Genomic DNA, 21,104 nt, shown 5'->3' with positions numbered 1-21,104 from the left:
TATTAACAAATTTGATTTTATAGGTTCACGTCAAGGGTATAAATAAACACAGACACCCTCATTTCATTTTGAACAATTCAATGTTGCTAAAAACTTCTTTTTCAAATACATTTTTTGAACTTATGTGACTAGACGTTCACTTTTCGCTGTTCAGAGCTTGTATGAATTCCTCAAGTTTTTCTTGTATTTGACGTACCCGTTCTAAAATTTAAAAATTACAAATGATGTCTTGGCCCAGAAAATAGAAAACTTACTCAATTCTTCTGCCAATGTAACCCGCCTTCCGGTCAATAGTTCCACCTTTTTACTTTGGTCTTGACTGTAATCTTCTAAAACCTCCCGAATTTCCTTATCTAATCTCCTCGCTAAAAGATTAATTGCACTAGTTAATAAATTATAATTGTGTTCTGTTCACATATTCTCACTTGCTTTTGTTAACCTTTTTTTTTTTACTTTGGAAAATCGTTTATGGTAATTTACATTTGAACTTTTTATGACAAGCAAAAACATTTTTTTTTGTTACATTTCTTATATTATTTTTGAGAAAAAAAAATCAGAACAGAATAAAAAATAAAAGTACATAAACATTTGTTTATGTATAGAAATAAGGGATACCAAATATCAAAACTTAAAACCCAATATTTAAGTTGCACTGATCGTGACGTCAGGTTATAGGCCGAGAATTATTTTACGTTTATTTTTGACTCGTGTAAAGGTGTGTTTGTATTTAATCCACTCCAGTTTGTGTTGGTGCATAGTGTGCTTTGCACGATAATAATGGAAGCAACACAAAAACATTATTGCAAATCGTGCCATCCTGTTTGAGTACAACCAGTAAAACACCAGATGAACTTTTTATTCGTCTATCAAAAAACAAAAGCCGTCGTTTTTCGTTAACATTACGAACATGCACCCATGCTTTTTCCGCTTCCGTCATTTTCAAATCTTTCTTTTTGATAATAAACACCAGATAACAAAACCAGGCTTCAGGATTAAGACAAAATTAAAATCACCAAGACGAACGCGTTGACGTTCTCCAATGGCTTATCAATTCTACCGTCTGGCTGACCCGTAGTCTAACCAGCCAATTGACGTCACAACCGGTCACAATCAATGACAACGCATTTCAAAGAGGAATTCAATTTTACAATTTTTAATTGCTTATATTTTTGTACAGAACTACGAAATTATTTTTTTCGTGACCTGTGGTTCTTTTAATAGGATAAACTTAGTTTTATAAGCAAAATTTTTGAAATTAAAATTTCGTTCAAGTTTCCTATCGTTTCCGAATCAATATTATTTTGTAGTTTTACAAATGTTTGTAAAAAATAATGCAAAAAATCGTTGTTTTATATTAAAGAATGCTTGACATTCTGTATGTTGAAAATACAAATTACTTGGCTATGTTTATAATCACTTACAAAGTTTTGGTTTTGATGCCACTTAATGAATAACACTTTGTTAATTCAACCCTTAAAATAAACTGATTTAAAAGAGATCTTAGAAGTTATCATTCCTCTGAGGACCAATTTTCTTTTACTTTCTTCTTCACGAGATTCCTTTGTCTGAATAATAAAATTCGAACTATCCCTTATGTATGTAACAGTAACAATTTTGGTCAATAATATCAGATATTTCACTAATCAATATAATTAAGTGGTTTAAAATTTGAAACAACTCACCTTCCCGATTGGTAATTTGTTGTCTAAGTGCGTTAGCGGTCACTTTCATCATCTGCTGTATCCTGTGGAATAAAACTACCTCTGCGCAGTCCACGTCCATTTGCTGATGGTATAAATAAAATGCCTTCCGACAGTCGTACGCCTTGCTCAGCGATTGGGTAAGAAAATATTTCCGGTACACCGCGTCCCACAGTTCCCTGATGAATTCGTTATCTACTTCTACACTTTTCAGCTGGAGATTGTTCCTGATGGTCGTCAGCTCATCGTATGAGAGTTGTGGCGGGTGTTTCTGGAATCACGTTGCTGTTTTATTGATAAATTAAAGAAATCAAAGCTACCTCGTTTGAGTATAAAACTTTGTCCAACTCGCCCTTGACGTAATTACGTTTCAACTCATCCTCCGACTGGTACTGCCAATAAAGCCATCTCTCTTTGGCCGATGGACCCAGTAACTTCTTCAGATTCTTTTCGCTCTCTTTGAGTTTCTCCTTCACGCTGTTTTCTAGAAACTTTACCGCGAGATCCCAGTCGCGTTTGTCGCTGATGGTCCTATCTTCCAGAATGTTCAGCTGAATGACCCTCAACATGTCGGAGGCCTTAAAAATAACCCTTGTCGCCTTGCGCTTTAAACGGACACCAGTAAGTTACTTTGTCTTCCCACTTATGCCTCCGCATCGCCTCATTAACCACCGCCTCCTTGAGCTGATCGAAAATGTTGTCATGATCGGGAGCCTGGGACCTTTTTTGCATAAACTTCTCGAATTCGGATCGCAGGCTTTGCCAGCCAGACTCGACCGATTCAAATGGCAGGCTCGATTCGGCCCACTGACGTAATTTAATATCGACCGCGGTGTTAAAAGTTTCTGCAGAAAATTAAAAGTGAAGCAATAGTAACCAGGTACAATATCTTCTTTATTAAACGAATGGTGTATAAATAGAAAAACACACATTTTAAAGATATTTTATTTATACAGTTCTGTAAATGTGTAACCCCCCTAGAAATGTGTATGACACCGTAATAAATTTTAACTTTAATCTGACGTTGCTAGCTTATTGGGAATTAGGAAATATTTCCAGCTCTATGATTTCCTATTATCTTCCATAATTGTAGAATCTGCATCCTTTATAACAATAATAGTTATTAATCATTTACAAAAAACGTTAATTTATTGCTTTCTAAGCAGTCCTGAATGTAAAAAGTGGTATGCTTTCTTAGGTTTGTTGAAATTGTTTTCATAAGTTGAAATTAGAAAATTGATCAATTTTTGTTTTTATTTGCCAAAATTAATCCTTTAAAGACGATATTTGTAAATTGCTCGAAATAAGGTTAATTTTTCAAAGAAACTTCTACAGACTACTTTTTATAAAACTTCTGGATTCCTCCTGCGTCGATTTTTATTGAGTCGAACTAGCTAACGTTTCGCTAATCTAATCATCCTGTTGGCTTCTTCTAAGCTTGACTGAAACTGGCTCGCATTTTACTCTGTACCTGCTTTTACATTGTTTGAGAAGAGGGAGCTAAATGAGAGGCATAAACACCGTCTCGGATGGCTGATTCCCATATTGGTGACAGGTAAAGACCTAAGTCGCGGTTAAGATTGTTAGGTTGCTTATAGATTTCTTTACTCTCGGATTTTTGGTTGGCAGAAGAATTGATTACATGCAAGAATTTTAGTTGTATCGAATAAAATTTTATGTCAGGTTTCGTGATTGTGTTTGGCAACCGCTGATAAGTTCATTTGTCTTAGTCTTCAGGCTGTTTCATGTTCTGATACCTCAAATAGAATTTTGACGGTTTGAAGATAGCCAACTGGATGATTGGCGAAACGCTAGCTAGTTCCACTCAACAAAAGCCGAGGAGGAATCCAGAAATTTTATAAAAAGTACGAAATCAGGTTATTTAAAAAATACAACTAAGTGGTTGTCAAATAATCCTACGCCTTATTGAATACAACATTTCTCACAAAATCATAAAATTCAATACACCACCTCCCAGATATTGAAAAAAGTTTCTACTCCCCTTTTTTGTTTCGTCACTTGTGGTAGACCGCAGATTTATCCTTATTTGATTTCATATTCATTATTTATCGGCTGATTGTAAATTAAAATAAAAGATTATTAACAATTAAATTAGAAATTAGATCCATTATTTAAATTTAAAAGTACCACTGTTATTTTTAACTATTACTTAGGTTAACTAACTAACTGAAACTAAAACCTCCGGTATGAAATAATTATGTTCTTGTATTGCTTACTGAATTCTTAGTAATATATTAAGGTCCAGTTCTGATATAAATTATTATTAATTATTCATAATATTAAAAATATGAAAAGCATACTTTTTGCAACATGGTATTAAACTTAAATGAGGGATGTATTGGTCAAATTACTCCGCCACCCTGTATGTGTAAGGTTTTTACCTGAAGAACCGGTTTGTGCTGCGGGAATGTATACGTTCTCAAACACGTGGTTGGAAATCTTGTCCCATATACTGCAGAGCAAATGGTCCTCCCAGTCTCTCGGACTGACCTGAGACAAGTTTACGATTTCGTCTAGAATTTCCCCACGGGCGCGTTCAAATAATTCGTCTCGGTCCTGTTCGCGTAACCTCGGAAAATTGTTCTTCCATTCCGTTTCCAGATTGAACCGTCTCGCTTTAAATGAGTCCGCCTGCTGCTCAACAGTTTCCCTGACCATCTTCCAAAAACAGTCTGCGACCGCTAGACTTAGATTTCGCGTTGTTACTTGCGTCGACCGAATTTGCCCATCCCTAATGAATATGTGAACAAACCCCTATTTAATACTAACATAAAATCATACCATACAATAAGAGTCATTTGAGCTACATTATCTTTTGAAATTCTTGTTTCATATTTGTCTCTACCAGTATCCTACTCACTTAAATAATTTTGAGTTCCTGAAGAAGTTCTCCTCGTAGTCCTTGATTGTGTCAATCGAGTCATCTTTGCGCCCCCTGCCGGTCACGACAGCGAAATACCCAAGCGCTTTCATCGGGAACAGTTTACCTGAAAGTATCTTCCGTATCTGCATAGGAAAAACATATATTTCAATCAGGCATTCATTGCATTTTGTGGTAAACTAACCCTGTTGGGGTCGGCCAAATTTTCTTCAGCCATGTCCACTTTGGTCAGAACAAAAATAGTTCTTTTACCAGAAGGATCGCAATTGGCCACTAAATCTGTAACATTGCTTCTTTCTGCATCCACAGAACCATCCTGTAATTAAAAAAATATATACCCAAAAGTAACTTATTTTTAATATTCTTACTTGAATACACAAAATAATAGCGTTTGGATTAGTCATGTAAGCCTGCGTCATTTGCCTAATGCTTTCCCTGGTATCCCCAGCCATGTCGGTGGTTTGGGTCTGAAAATGATATTTCCCAGATCACACCCTAACCTCACCTAAGAACTCACTGAAATTATTCCTGGTAAATCTACTAGTACCATCCTCTGCAACCCGGGACCTTTTACGGTCATAGAAATAACTTCACTAGAAACGGTTTTTCCCCCTTTAACACTGTTTCTCATACGCAGCTCGACTTCTTTTCTCAAATCTGCCAAATCACTTTCTTTGGTTAAATCGAACTCGCGTGATGAATCGCGAAATTGTGCTACATGGTAGGGACCTTCAGATAGTGTCACTTTGACAGGTGCTCTAAAATATTGCTGATTATTATTTAAATATTTGCTATTCATGGGATTCTTGGACACAAATCATTTTTTAAACAAAGTCATTACCACAAATGTAAAATAATATGGAAAAATCTGAATTTTATACCTTGTCATCATTTCTCCAGCACCCCTTGGAAATATTCTGGCTTGAGCAATCATTTCCAAAACAGAAGTTTTTCCGCTACTCTGATCCCCGACAACAACTACCCTAGGCAATTGATCTTGAGTGTTGTAGTTACTGTCAAAATCGGCCAGTTCATCCAACACCTCACTGTACATATCAATCAGGCTCCTTTTCACTTTGCGTGTGTTTGGTTTCCTGCCCTGTTTTAGCAACAGATTTTGCTTCCGGAGCTCTTTGTTTTCCTTTTCTAATTTTTCCAGTTCCTTCTGGTATTTGATTTGGGTTTGCATCATTTCATCTTGTATCTCATTTAATCTGTTTTGTGCCTCTTTTCTAATCCTATCTTCCTCATTTTCATGGCGACCAAAAGGTTTTGCATAGACAACAGCTCTCTCTTGAATTTCATTTTTGACTTCTGCAAAAAGTCCTCTAATGGAATTATATCACAAGATTATAAATCATCCGTACCTGAGTACATTCTATCTGCAGCGTTCAAAATGGAGATCATAACACCTAAATAAAAAGGAAAACAAAAACTACAAATCACTATAATTTTAGAGACTGAATGTACTCAAAATACGGAAAAAAATGCAACATAATTACCAGTAGATAGTGTGGAATTCTCAGCTTTTTCAGCTGCAGCAATAGCATCATCCAGTCTTTGATCAAACCAATTTCTAAACTGATTGTATTTTGCCTCTGATAAGGATTTTATCCTAGGGTCTGAAATAAGATATTGCATTTAAATTTAAACTAATTAATGTCATACCTAGTTCAATGTTGTCTTTAATACTATCTTTAAATTCAATTAAATTTCCTCGCCATTCTTGCCATTTCTCATTGTCTGGTAAAACTTCTTCCAACCATTTCAAATCAGGCATTCCGTCTTTCCAATCATTGTATTTCTGTTTTGGAAAGAAAATAAAAATGTTATAAACACAAAACCACAAGAGACCTTCTGTAATGCTCCTCCTCCAGCAACGGCACCACCAATTAACAGATACCGAATCTTAAGAACACCTCTAAGTGCCCTAACTATGAACATTCCATATTCTCTCCTTTCAAATCTATAATGCTGATAAAACAATGGTCTGGATCTATCCACAGCTCTGCCGCCCCACAGACTGCAAATACCTCTTTGAAATCTACGCTGCGACCCATATTTCAGCGGATTTTTGGTATAGGAAGTAATGACCACCCGGCTGAAAAGTCCAACTAAGGTGACATAACCTAAAGCCATGTTTTCATTTTACCCAAATTTGCCTCTAAGTAAGATATCCATATTAATCCATTACTCTCTTGGGTTTAAGCTTGTGTTATTTGGATTTTAGATTAACCCAAGTGTAGTCCAATAACTGTCAAAAATCATTGTAATTTTTTTTATATAATGCCATAGACTACAGAACCACCATTATATTTTTCTGGGTCTAAGAACATCTTTTTGGATGCTTTCATTGGGTAAACTTATCATGGACACTCGCCCAAGGCTATGAACTTGAATATTTTTTGATTTGTAAGTTGTATGATGAAAGGTCTAAAAGAGTTAATGGCGCGTTCCATTTGAATTATTAAAAATCGGACTTTGACAAATAGAAAAAAAAGTCGGAAACATACTATTTATTTATTATTTAAATTGGGCATAAATAGTGGCTTAAATAAATATTTACAAAATTATTTACATCCTCTATTAACTAAAATGTATGGCATCTAGACTAATCTTTATATACATGATAATTTATTTACATTCGAAATGGCAGTGACATTTGACTTTTAATGGACTAGGTCTAAATAACAATTTATAAAAACCGCACGTCTGTAGGTACAGTATAGACATGGGTATAATACAGTTAAGGTAATACTTTGGAAAAAGTGCAGATATCCGTCGAAATTGCGTTTTATATACGGCGGAACGTGCTTTAAACATTTCCAGCAGGTACAATAGGGCACGAGTTTAACAAAACGTTGTTAAGTTCCTCCATATCTGTCCAGTCTTTTGGTTCGTCTTCAATTTTAAGTTTCCTGATGCAGCCCTTGAAGTTCTCCCTGGTTTTTAAAGTCCCAACCGGTGCGTTATCTGACAATTAAACATTACAAAAATGACCAAAATAATTAGACTCCAAGAGGATGATAAAAAAATAAATATATAATATAATTTGTTTTACAAAAAAATGTTAAATAAAAAATTATAGATAAGACTTAACAATTTAAAATTATTTTCAAACATACAAATATATTCGTAAATATATCGAAAACGAAACAGATTTTTTTATAGTATTGCATTAGTAGATAATGGGTGTTTTCGGATTTATTTTTTCGTAAAAAATGTCCCGTGTTTAAGACGCTATATTTTTGACACAATTTCCGACAGCTGTAATTTTATTATGCCAACAATTGTGTAGTCATTTATTCTATACATGTCTTGGAGTTAGTTGGAATCGTTTATGCAGGGTTAGTCAAAATAAAAAAATAATAATTCTCGTTAAAAAACAAATGTATACTGTAAATAATGTATAATTATATATAATACTTCCATTAATTATCCCTTTTAATGCTCTTTCAATGTTATAAAGCATTCGCTTATACTTAGTATTTTTTGGGATATACACATTTTTACGAGAAAAACTCCGAAAATTTGTCAAATTATGAGAAAATTTCGCAATAAGCCGAGAAAAATAAAAATAAAGAGTTTGGTGCAAATGTAGGTGATGCCCAATCGTTCAAGAGCATTTATCGAAGTCGAAGCGTTTCTAGCAATAAATAAAGTGGAACTTAATTAAACCTTCCTTTTTTGTTATGCAGTTTTGTTCTTAGTTTTTAAGGATTTTTTTTCTGGAACTATTGGCAATATTAATTTTTAATATTATCCCTAGCGTAAAATACTGTTGAAATTTGTATTAACACGGAGTGAATGCTATTAGCTCAAACTATTCTAATTAATTCGTCTCCCTGGACTTTTCACGTTCAGGTAATATTGATTGTTCAGTATTTTGTTCGTAAAAATGCGTAGACCTCAAAACTACTAACTTTACGTATAGGGAATTCCCAATAAAATTAAAAGAGCATTAATAAGAGAAATTAAAGAAAATATAATATACTCGGTGTTCCATTTGATTTTTTCAAGAAAATTAATATTTTTCATTTTGACTACTCCTGTATAAACGATTCGGACTAACATGAAGACAAGAGTCAGAGAATCAAAAATATAGGGTATTAAGTACAGCACCCAAATACTGAGTATAGACCATAACAACCCTAAATTTGGCGATTGAGTATAAAAGGATGCCATACAATACCATAATACACAAGGTGTTTCCTCTAAGATAAGCTTTGATTTACCATACATTTATGAATGATTCTGTATATGTATAAATAATTTTAAATTGTTTCTTATAATCTCATCTATAACTTTTGTATTTAACATTTTTCGCTAAAGCAAATAATAAACGAGATATATTATTTTGACACACTATTTGGACACCTTGTTGTAGTTGTGTATAGTGCAAAAATAATAACTACAAAGCGTTTTTGAAGTTTATTTTAATAATAATAACTATTTTTTTTGGACTCAAAGTTCACCAATAGCCATTTAGATATGATACCATGCGAAGACATGTTCCGACGTCACCAGTTGTTAAACTAAGCTGACTTCTTTTATCCATGTTCTTATTGTAATTTCTTTTAATCAATGTTTAAGGTTAAGTACTCCACTGAACGTTCTACGTTACTTTACGCATAAGTTATAGGTTGCGTGTTTTAACTTCATTCGCATGACAATAATCGTGACGTTACAGCCAATATTCCACGTCGATTCGAAATACAAATACCTGTTATGTAATAAATGCAGAAAAAAAACGTTCATTTTTTTCCTTTCCAAAAGTCGTATAGAATGTTATATAAGTATGAAAGGTTTTTCATGAAGCCGCATATATTGGACACACCGTATATATACCTGGCAAGCCTCCTATGTATAGCGGAGCATCGATCTCGTCCATGAGCGAGTTGAGCTCCGATTGCACCCAGCTTTTCCTGATCCCGTCCACCATAACTGTCAATTCGGAACTGGAATACATGGCGGTGACGTTATGCCAAACGTTGTCGCATAACGCATAGTCCCAGTTCAAATTGTTAGTTACGTTCGAAGTCGCGCCGTTACCCATGTTGACCGTCATCACGACAGCCCCATTTTGAAGCTCCACGGATAACGCGGGGTAGTTATCGTAGTTGGATACGCTGAGGAAAATGCCGTTTTGTTCCGCGGAGCGAAACTGGAAGCTGAGCTCCAGAATTTTGTTTACCCGGAAGCTTTCTTCTGCAAAATAGTGGGGTTAAAGGTGTGCTAGTTAGTTTTGACAATTTTGAAAGATGCTATTATCAAATTCCTCGTTTCAGTAATAGACTATATTTTTTTGTTTTGTATATTAAGTACTAAACATGAAGAAAAATAAAGTTATGACCTATAGCGCGCTGGATCTCGTTCATTCTGCGCATGCGGTGTCTTATTCCGCTTAAATGATATGCAAGTGCTTATAGGCTTGGAAATGTGATCGTTTTGCTGTTCTTTCTCAATTATTTATAGATACTATAATTTTAAATGTGGGTTTTGGTGTTTGGTTAAATTTTGAATGAGGTTTTCAGTATTTATAGGATATAGGATGATGCGTATGCCCAGATTGACACCGATCGAGAATAGAGGTCCATTGTAGTTATTTTCCGACTGCAAGTAAAAGTTTGTGTGAAAATTTGTTTATTTAGCCACAACAAATAAAAGTGTTTGTCAATGAATCAGAGTTGAGATTATCAACACTGTTCTACTGTTTTGAAATCATAAAATGGAAGCTTTCCTAGCTGGTATGGTAAATATAGTTTCAACTAAAGGTCAAACTGGACATGACGACTACGACTACGACTGACCGACTAAATAATGAAACTACGAAATGACTAAATGACGACACTCTGACTTATTGAACAACTCGTGTGTAGGACATGAAAATCGTAAATACTTGAATAAGCAAAGCAAAGCTTTTGCCCTGCTGAAAGAAAAAGTAGTTGTACTGGTATTAAGTCACTTTCTTTTAATCAGTTCTTTCTCAATTGAAGATATTAAACTATGGTGGCGAAAATTTTGGGTTTGAATTTATGTGGAAAGAATGCTGGATATCAAGAGAGGTTTTACTGAATCAACAAGCGATGACATACCATACAGAAATCCGTATTTAAAGAAGAAGAAAATAATTTATGTGATTAGGAATGTTCCTCTTAAAAACTATTCAGGAATCCTTGGCAGTGTTAGTACACAAAAAAAAATGAGCTCGCATAGGGTCGTCAAAATGATGTCGAAAATGACGTTATATATAACGTCAGCAGGACGTGAATTTGACTTACTAATGTCTCAGATGAATGAGGTCATTTAAGTGAGGTCTTTTTTACGTCAACTTAAAGTCAGATTTTGATCATTACTGCTGAAAAATATAACGATTTTTAAATTGTCTTTTTCTTGGGGACAATCGAAAATAAATTAAAGTAAGTGAAGTAAGTAAAGTAAATTAAATTACATAGAACATCTTTTGAGGTTGCAGAAAATGGAGAATTATGGTTAATAAATACAGATGAGCCTTTCTTAAAAAAATGTATATATAAAGTATATATAAGGTATATAAGTCTTCCATTTCATTTTTTTCACGAATATTATGTGTAGACTGTACCAATTTAAAAAATTGTTGACATAATAAAATTACAGCTGTCGGAAACGTCATAAAAAATATAGGATACTAAACACAGGGCATTTTTGACGAAAAAATGGCCAAAAATCCGAAAACACTCAGTATAGTAGAGAACATCTATTATTTTCCGGAAATTATATAAAAGAAAATAATTGAAAATAAATTGTTTATTTCAATCTCAACAAAAAAAAAACAAATAATAAACCAGATATATTACTTTGACAATTTAAATAGAAAAACTTAATCATAGTTTAAATTAATTATTAAGTTTAAAGTCCATATCTGGAATTGATCAAGTTATTTTATGACGACATTCTGAGCTAATTTTTGTGACGTCAATATGACCTGTTTTTCGGACCACTGACGAGTACCGACCACTTATAACTCGAAAATGTCATCACTTTGACGAGCCTCCGCTACCTGTGATCTTGTTAACACACTTTTATGGGTTTGAATTTCTGAGATAATCGATGTTCTTGCAAAAATAATCCGGAATCTTTTGTAGTAGACAAAACAATAAGATCTCTTTTAAACCAATAATGCCGAACACTTGTTAAGACTAATACTGAAAAACAATATTTTTTTGGATTTGAATTGGAGGTTAGCGATGTCCGCAGTACAAATTAAACCGAAATGCCGGGTTGCACAGTTTGGCAACCTGGCACCAGGGCCAATCTAATTGCCGAAAGATCAATCAGTGGCACGCAGTAGCATCGTTTATCAAATCTTTGGAGCAATTTTTCTGCAACCATCATAACGAGTATTTTTGTCATTTTTCCTTCGACCTTGAAATTAATTCAATAAATTATGTGATGTTATTTGAATAACACCCAGTATACCAAAACTCTAATTATTAATAGTATAGTTAGTAATAGTATAATATGAACGTAAACCTAATCAGTTGAAGACATTTTAAACTTTATCGTAGCCATGACTTACTGTAGATGGCGTAGGCGTCCCCACCAAAATACGCGCCCTCTTCCACTTTTGGGAAACACTGCGTGGGATTTTTGTACGTCACGTCTTTGGTATTCTTCCCCAACAACTTTGCTTCCCCGTTGATTAGTAGATTTTTGAAGCAGCCTCGGAACGGCATTATCTTATCTCTCTGAAAACATCAACAGTATGTCACATCTAGCCGCGAATTGGACGACGATCCTTACGAGTTCAACGTAGTCAGTGTAATTGGGGGGCACGCCCCCGAAAAATATTTCGTTCCTGACGACGTTTTTCGGAATTCGCACCGGTTTACGACCTTCGCCGTCCAAAAGGGCTTGCACCCTCTTGTTGTTCTTCTTGACGATCTTAATTTTGTGCCACTCGCCATCGTTCACCCTCTTCGCGAACGTGATTGGCCAGTGTTTCACGATTTTCCGCCTGCCCTTCGCGTGAAACGACACCCTGCCTTCTCTGAGCTCGAGAAAATTGTAATGAGGCAAGCCGGTGTTTCCCTAATAAAATAAATGTCGGTAACGTCTGCGCGTTTCGGGTGACGTCACAAATAACCACAGAAATGACAAAAATGAGCTCTTTGCGTGAATTCTAAATTTAAAACATTATAAATAATTTTTTACAAATTTTTCTACAAAATTCTATGCTATTGTATTGTATTCTTTTTCTACTCCCGTCTGTAAAATATCTAATTAGACACCGATCTAGCGTGCGGGAAGCGTCACTTTACCACAGCAGTTTCGTTTCCTACGGATCCGAGCCACTTCGGACATTTCCGCGATTTTACCGCACGGGTTTGGGAGCAATCGGATGTTCTCGGAGATATTTCCCACGCTTTGAATTTTGACGTTTGTCAATTCTGACGGCCATGCCAGTGAATGTATTTGTAGAAAAAATATAGTATGCAACACGTTCGGTAAACTTTTTAACTCACTCGTGAGCCAAATACCGTTTAGCGCACTTGTTGCATAATATACTATTATCTCTGACAAAATCAAAAAATGACAAAGCAACGTCCTTTCACAAACAGATGTATGAGCTACCCTCCAAAAAATATGTAAATAATTAAAACTCATTAAACTCATTACATTTAAATTAAAACATTGAGTTTGCATCCATTAATAAACGTTATTTTTATAATGGTTAACATTTTTCAGTGCTCTATATGCCTAGACGACATTCTATGTCACAAATTAATGCCCAATGCACATCTATTTTTTGTCTAAATTTTTGTTCTCAGGGATATATTTTTTCTTACTAACGTAACTTAAAAGGCAAAATATAGTGATGAAATGGTAATATTTTAGGTTGATTTAAAATGGTCGACAGGAAGCTCTCGGACGAAGCTCTAAGATAAGTTTTTGTAAAATAAAAATATCTGATGCCGTTCTGGACGGCTCCAAAAAGCAAATTCTATAAATAGTTTATAATGCTCCCTTTAGCTCAGGCTCTAGATAAAGTCTCTGGAATTTTACGATTCGTTTTGGAATTGTTTTCCTATCAAGTCCAAAGACTCTTTGTTATTAGTAGTTTTAGAAAAGAAAAACAGATTTTCATTGATCCTTCCATTCCCGAATATCCCAAAGACAAACCAAAACTGGAAATGTCAGAGAGCACAGAAAAATCTCATATTCGTTACTTAAAATAAGTTATAGGTTATGTGTTTTAACTTAGATCGCGCGAGAATAGTGCGTTGTGACGTCACAGTCTATTTCGTCGCTTTTCGCGAGTTCCAGTACAATTAAACTTCAAATAAGTGTGCAAACATTTTGAGTTAGTATATTTCAAATGTTATGTTAGTGTGCGCACTGTTATTCCGCGGTTACACTTACAACAGATATGAAAAGGACCCCGTTAGGATAGAAACTTCTAAACTCGAATTCGATTTTGAAGTCTTTCTTCCAGAATGCGGTTTTGATTTGAATATAGCTATTGGATTTGTCCCCCAGCTTGACGGCGTTCGGGTCTGTTTGATAGTTCGCGGTGGTTGCGCAACCTTGTGTGTTTTGCATCGTGTTGGTAACATTGACGGCACCGATCAACCCTTTCAGGACGACCGTTTTCCGCATCAGAGGGATTTCACGGCCGATTTCCGCGTTGGTGAAGCTCGTTACCGTTTTTGCGCTGAACAACACCCTTCTGCAATTATAATATACGCTATAGGATACCATAGGGCCTTTCCCAGTTGATTATTTCTGAGAAAGAAAACGATGCTTTCTATTCAAATGAAAATAAGGACTTATGATGTTTCTACATTTGCGGGATTTTTTTTGCGGAACCTAACCTATCAGAGAAGACAAGACTAACCGTGTCTACTTGCATGAACAAATTGGACCGGAAATGCAGCCAAGTTTTTTTATACATTTATTATTACGCAGATTCCGACATATCGACTAAAAACAAAGCACTTTTTATTAATCTGGTTTCGAAAAAGGAGAATTGATAGAATTTCTGTAATATTATAGTAGTATCAATATAATTGCTTAATAAAAATTCTTCTTGATATTTCCATGGTCCTATTTGTGTTTCTTTTTTATTTATTGGACCCGTTGCGAAGTTATTAGTTATTGCGAGAATACATAAAACATAAAAACTCTGTACGGGGAATTGTAGAGACTTGCGGTAAAAAATTGTGACCAAAAGGAAATAGTAGAAACAATTTTCAAGGTCAAATTTATACCGCTAGGGCCAGTTAAAGCTATGATCGGTTAGAAAATTTTACTAAACAATGTTTTATTATAAATTTCTAAAAAAATACAACCACTCTAATCTTTGTAAAATTCTGCACCCTTTTGGCTTATCATGTAGAGCATGAAATAAGGTTGTGACGAGAACGATGATGAGAAATGTCTGACTGAAATGTCTATTACATTAGTTTAACTTAACACATTTGAGTAGGTCTCGTTTAAGAGACAAAAATCATACCGGTGACAAACTTGTTTTCACTACTCGCGCCAGAGGGCCGCAATATATAGTTATTTTACGTTTTTCCAAAATTTCAAATAGAAAGATACAATTATTTCAACAGAAACAAAAAGTAGATCAAATTTGCAAGAAAAAACATTTAAACCTCATATCGACCACTTCTCGCGTTTTAGAGTTATTGACAAAAGAGCTTTTTTTGATATTTAAAATAATAAACTGTATTTAAAATTTGTATAACTGATCATGACAAGACTAAGCTAGTTAAATTGTGACTAATAAATATAAAACAATTTAAAGGACTGATTTGAATAAAACATCTATCTTCAACTAGAATGCGTCGAATAAAAATTGGACGTGCCTGTCAAAACAGTTTGCACACAGGTGAACAGCGAGTCCGTCAGAAAAAGTGCAAAATTTTAATTTTGTCTAGCTAATATTTTTAAATTATTGCCTGATATTCTAATTTAGGAGAAATATAACGATAAATATTGTAGTAAAACCTGAGATAAGCTTCGTTCAAATTTTTGAACCAAATTTCGTAAAATAGTTGGACCATTCGTAAGTCGGAATTTGTGTTATTATTACGGTTATTTTAATTGTTGTTTCAATTATTTGCAATAATAAAACATTTATTACTTTAGTCATTTAAAAAAAAACTATGAACGTTTCAATTGGCGCCCTCTAACGGGAGTAATGAATACTAGTTTTTCAGAAGTATGATTTTTTCTGAATATGCAAGGCTTTCTCTTTTAAACGTAACTTAATTTGCTTAAATATGCTGAATTAAACAAGTGTTATTCATTTACAAATTATTACACAGGAAGAAAGTAAAAGATGGTCTTGCCTAGACATAAAAAGTGGAGATCTACAAGGCTGTATTTTAGGTCCTGTTTTTAATTTTCACAACAAAATTCAAGCGTGTTTTTGACCCCTCTCGCTCAGAGCTCGAAAGCCAAAATTTCAACAGCGACCTTGAACGAATTGACAAGGTTACTAAAGATTATGGATTGCTTTTAAACTCAAAAAAATCTATACTAATGTTTTTCGGTCGAGTTGTGGATGTAAAGCGTCGTGCTTCTGAAGTATTCATAACAATAGGCAATATTACTCCCGCCATTAGAAAACGAAGCAATAAAATTGAGGTTAGTTTTAGACATTTAAAAAAAATGCTGGAGGTTCATTTACGGCATCCGTCGAGGCTCTTCGCACAGGTCTGGTATAGTTACTACTTGGCTAACGTATATAATGACCTGCGTCAGTTTCTTTAGAATGAGAAAATGAATTCTTTTCCAAATAAACTAGTTAGAAAGGTGGGGCTTTTTTCCTTTCTATATTATTATTATTATTATTAAGTAATGAATTTTTCTATCGGACCATAGCTATTGACACATATTTTAGCTTGAAAATTACTTGTACTATTTTGTTATGGTCATTTTAGTAATAAATTATTTTCCCCACAAATGAGTAAAATTCTTACTTCGCTTATTTGCCCACCCTGTACAGACATTGCAGGTAAAGGCTTCGATATTTGCAAAAAAAAATACTTACTCGTTATTGATCATTAAGTCGCTCAGCCCACCGTTCAGTTTGTTGTAATTTTGCGCGCTGCCTATTATTACATTCAACGTTTCTGTTTTTTGTATGTTTTCTGATTTGTTTCGGTAGATCACTTCGTCTTCACCGTTTATAGTCAGACTGATCTTATCCTTCTTAAACACTATAGACACCACATTGTAGTTACTAAGGGTTAACGGTCTAGTGGAACTGTAGCTTTCTTTCTTCAGATCTATTTGGAGCAGTCGGTTGGATAGAGAAATGACGCCGAATTTCTCTATTTCCATGATGGCCACGTACGAGTTCAAAGGCCTTACGATAAAACTTATAGACTCCAGTTTTTGGGTGCCTTTCGACGCAAAAAATGGAATATTTAAACTCACAAAACCGTTGCCGTAAAACCATGCCTTGTCCAGTCGGAGCTAAACATAATAGAACAAAATGAATAAAAACTATTTCAATTTTTTTTTCAAAGAAACTCCCACAGGGTACCACACTGCTATTTACGAACGTTCTGCATTCCTCCTGTATGGGTTATTTTGTAATTCAAACATGCCGAATTTTCGAACGATTCTGTTGGTTTTTTCAGAGCTTAACTTTAACAACTTTACTTTCACCAATATTGGAATCAGTCATCCGAGGCAATGTTCATGTCCCTCCTTTAGGTCCGCCCCTCAAACAATATACAGTGTGTTCCACTTAATGTACACCCTTGTAAAATCTTTGTTTATGGTTCGATTTTGATAAACTGTATAGGCCTCTGAAAAGTGCAGTAAAACCTTGTTTTGCTTATTGATTAAAAGCCACGGTCAACTGAGTTTTTTAACAAAAGAGAGGAAAGAGAGACATACTATTAGGGATTAAAAATAAATAAATTGGCAACGAATTCTTATTCAGGAGTACTTAGAACCCAATTAAACCAATTTTTATAAGATTTCTATACTGGGTGTTGGAAATATCGTTTGCGCCCCGCTTAAAACTGTACATCGTCGAAAAATCTTTGATTGCGGTTTGATTTTAATATATTTTTTTGTTGGATAGATCTCTTAAAAAAGTACGGCAACTTTATGTTTCTTATTACATCAACCTGAAGTCATGGCTAATGTCAAATATCGAAAAGGGCTATTAACAAATAAATAATAAATTGGCAACGAATTCTTATTCAGGACTAGATAAAACCTAACTATACTAATTTCTATGAAATTCGAATACAGGGTGCTCGAAATATCGCAGACGCTTCCTTTAAGCATTACTCCTGTAGAATGTTTGTTTATGGCATAATTTTGATAATTCTTTTTTGCTGGATAGCTTTCACTGAAAGACACTGAACTAACCAACGATTTATATTATTTTATATATTAAACGAACTTAATGGAAATTAGTATAGTTAGGTTTTATGTAGTCCTGAAAAGAATTCGCAGCCAATTTATTTAAAAAAAATCCCTAATAGTACTTTTCTGTTCCCTCTCATTTGATAAATAGTCCCAGTTGGCCATGACTCTAAGTTAAAGCAATGAGCAAAACAAGATTTTAGTGCATTTTTCAGAGATCTATCCAAAAAAAAAAATCGAAATCGATCCATAAACAAAGATTTCACAAGGGTGTACAGTTCTTAAGTGGTTCACACTGTATACGCAGGTACAGAGTAGAATGTTAAGTTAAGCTCTGAAGAAGTTATCAGGATGATTGGCGAAACGCCAGCAAGTTGGCTTTATAAACAACCGACGCAGGAAGAATCCAGAAGGTTTGTGAACACTATTTTATATTTTTTTCTTTTAAGTGTAAAGTAATAAAATTGTAATAATTAAGAAAATAATAAGGTAAGTAACATAAAAAACGGGTTAAATTTATAGTTCCTAAAACGGAGGTAAATAGATTTTTTTTTCAAATAACTCATTCAATTAAATTCATTCGGAAAACTTTATCTATTTGCATTCCTTGTACTAGAGATATATATGAAGCAAAAATGAAAAAAAAATCAAATGTTCCATTCAAAATGCACATGCGTAACATTTAAAATCTCTAACGACCAACGGATCATCAATAAGTTTGGATGCTGCATTTTCACGGCAGCATTTTCTCAAAAAGAGTGATCAAGTTAACAATACGGAAATAATACGATTCAGACAAAATTTGGTAAGTAAATTGAAGTTTGTAAGAATAAATAACAATTTTGCTTTATGCTGATTGCCTCTGAACCAAGAAGATAATTTGTTGGAGCATATCTGGACAGTTTATCAAATTATTTAATCATAATTATTTAATAAATGCACAAGCGCACATTCATCTTGATTTCAAGCTTGGAATAACAAAATTGCCTATGATGTTACTATTTTGCACACTCTCAATAAGACTCTTATGTGTAGTATATAATATGGACGCCATATAACTGAACAGTACTGAAGTTTAGATATGATAAAACGTTTAGAGAACTTCTAATGCACAGAAAGCTTTGTATTACCAATAACGTAAATAAATCTGATAAACATTTTTAATCAACATAAGCAAAAGTACGGGACCAAGATTGGAGCCTTGTGGTATTCTTGATGTTGCCAAGTAATACAATTTAAAAAGCAACGTTGCCGACGTGTGTTGTTACTTTACGTTCCTAAGAAACAGACTGCAATCCAGGTGCATCAACAGAGAAAAACCGTAATAAAAGATTCTTAATAGTGATTGAGAAATCGAGTAAGTGATCCAATTTTGATCAGTTTTGGTTTTCACATAAACAAATAAAAAAAATATTTCCTTTTAGTTTATTTACTTTCCCTATAACAGAACAGTGACATCCAATTCTGCTCATCATGTACACGCCTTCACTTACATCTCCTGTTTTCTCGGTGACACCTGAAGACACGGTCTCGTTGCTGAGTTCTTCGTTGCTTAAAAATCCCAAAAACGGTTTGACGTTGACGTTCAGACAGGACGAGTTCAGCGTAGGCGATAGTCCGCCCGTAAAGTGATGAGCGCGTTTTATCCGAAATACCGCCCTGTTGTCCAACTTCTCGTCGGCGAGGGTGGTAGCGAAGTCAGTTTTCAAACTGTAGTGCTGCAGGCGATTGCTATACGCCATAGCTACTTCCGCGTAGTAGTTATGGCCGTCGTTGAACCTCTCTTCAGTTTTCAGGGAGACTGTTTTACCGTTGTTGTGTTTGGCTTCAAATTTTAGGCGGCCATTTTCCAGTGTGAGCGCTATGTATGCGCATGGATTCTGCAGATATATTAAAAAAGGACTCATTGGCTTCGCAACGATAGGAATTGAAATACATGTTAAAGTAATTTGGATCGATCTGAATAATTTGATAAGCTGTGCGCCAATAGGAAACACTACTCAAAAAATTTTTGCGTATCGCATTCAGTAGATAGTCGAAGAGGAGTCTGAGACAATCAGGTCGGATTAGGATTTGCGATCCGGTAGTCTCGAATTAAGTTGTTAATTTTCGGGGATAGCTGGTAGAACCATGGTCGTTACTTATGTAACAATTGAGAGAGCTTTTGATAAAAATTAGATAATGAACAAAATATTTGGGGTCTAAAAATGATACCAAAATGGGAATATCAGTAAAAGTACTGAAAGTAGTAACTTGTATAGGGTGGGTCAATTTTATTGGGAGTCTACCTTACCTCAAAAACTATAGGGGAAGTTATATACAAAAGTTAATTGGGGTATTACAAATCTTTAATTTATTTGAATGTTGTATATACAGCGGGTTTCATTTTTCGTGGGCAAGCATCAACTTTCTTATCTTAAAGGAACACCTGGTATATTACTTCATTTTTGAATGCTATACAAAATTTTGACATTTTTAATTTTTTATGCAAAAAATTACGTTTGCAAGACATAAAATATCTGCCAATTTCTTCATTCAGAAGCATTTATTGTTTCTCTTGAGTAAGTTTTGTTGTTGACAAAAGACTCGAAATTTCGATACATATTAATACAAGGTACGCGAAAAATAAGATTAAAAAAATTGACATACAACTTTTTTTTTAATGGAAACTACCTATTTTTATAGTCTTGTCATATTTAGCTTTAAAAATTAAGACAATTCTATATAAGGTTGTATATGACTAATATTTTTACTTTTTGAAATATTTCCTTTTAAACATATGCGGGTGACATATAAGTTCTGTAAGTGTAAGGTGGCTATGAAGGCGTTTAAACAAAACAAGTGCTAGGACGCTGCCTCCTTGGGCGTGTTTTTTGTTGTTGATTACTGTCATAATTCAAATATTTTTTGACACATTACTGATTTATATATTTATCGTTTATAAATTTAATTTATTGGTTTGCTTGCGTATCATGTTTACCACAGAGAAAAACATTAATATGTTTGAAAGTTACATATCCAACAATAAAAATCGGACCCTGGTTCTTAGAGATTATATAACAAAATTTCCTTTGAGGAGGCGCCCAGAAAGAAAAGATCTTCGAAAGAATTTACCAACACTT

General features: G+C 34.3%; 2 protein-coding genes across 3 annotated transcripts in view; both read right to left on the bottom strand.

The window, feature by feature from the left end:
• Positions 1-61: 61 nt before the first annotated feature.
• Positions 62-6,938, bottom strand: LOC132696122 (dynamin-like 120 kDa protein, mitochondrial). 2 transcript variants are annotated; one of them, XM_060660752.1, is made up of 16 exons: positions 6,755-6,938; positions 6,457-6,703; positions 6,271-6,406; positions 6,105-6,224; positions 5,970-6,014; positions 5,484-5,916; positions 5,120-5,360; positions 4,971-5,069; positions 4,787-4,918; positions 4,582-4,727; positions 4,103-4,452; positions 2,331-2,545; positions 2,021-2,278; positions 1,683-1,971; positions 255-365; positions 62-201 (listed from the first exon to the last, which is right to left on the bottom strand). In XM_060660752.1, exons 1-16 carry the CDS (start codon positions 6,781-6,783, stop codon positions 137-139), a joined length of 2,916 nt encoding a protein of 971 aa, XP_060516735.1. In that variant the 5' UTR covers positions 6,784-6,938; the 3' UTR covers positions 62-136. The 2 variants fall into 2 exon arrangements, with proteins under 2 accessions (XP_060516735.1, XP_060516736.1); XM_060660753.1 differs by lacking the exon at positions 5,970-6,014.
• Positions 6,939-7,109: 171 nt separating this feature from the next.
• The window catches only part of LOC132696324 (laminin subunit alpha-1), a 218,221-nt gene continuing 204,226 nt past the window's right edge, over positions 7,110-21,104 (bottom strand). The window contains exons 32-38 of the mRNA XM_060661083.1: positions 19,476-19,862; positions 16,646-17,073; positions 14,005-14,311; positions 12,385-12,672; positions 12,161-12,329; positions 9,451-9,810; positions 7,110-7,575 (exon numbers count right to left, since the gene is read on the bottom strand). Of these exons, the coding sequence (XP_060517066.1) occupies positions 7,418-7,575; positions 9,451-9,810; positions 12,161-12,329; positions 12,385-12,672; positions 14,005-14,311; positions 16,646-17,073; positions 19,476-19,862 (2,097 nt within the window). The 3' untranslated portion in view covers positions 7,110-7,417. The remainder of the gene's footprint in view (positions 7,576-9,450; positions 9,811-12,160; positions 12,330-12,384; positions 12,673-14,004; positions 14,312-16,645; positions 17,074-19,475; positions 19,863-21,104) is intronic.

The sequence above is a fragment of the Cylas formicarius genome, unplaced genomic scaffold (genome assembly GCF_029955315.1).
Source record: "Cylas formicarius isolate icCylForm1 unplaced genomic scaffold, icCylForm1.1 PGA_scaffold_1__22_contigs__length_36826433, whole genome shotgun sequence".
NCBI lineage: Eukaryota > Metazoa > Arthropoda > Insecta > Coleoptera > Brentidae > Cylas > Cylas formicarius.
The sequence above is the reverse complement of the archived record's forward strand: the minus strand, read 5'-3'. Positions and strand labels throughout refer to the sequence as shown.

Excerpts from the sequence above, each read along its gene's own strand:
- LOC132696122 (XM_060660752.1), bottom strand. The coding sequence starts at position 6,783 with ATGGATATCTTACTTAGAGGCAAATTTGG. Across the intron at positions 4,919-4,970 it reads CTATTATTTTGTGTATTCAA|GATGGTTCTGTGGATGCAGA; the intron begins GTAAGAATATTA and ends TTTTAATTACAG. Across the intron at positions 1,972-2,020 it reads AAGTTTTATACTCAAACGAG|AAACACCCGCCACAACTCTC; the intron begins GTAGCTTTGATT and ends ACGTGATTCCAG.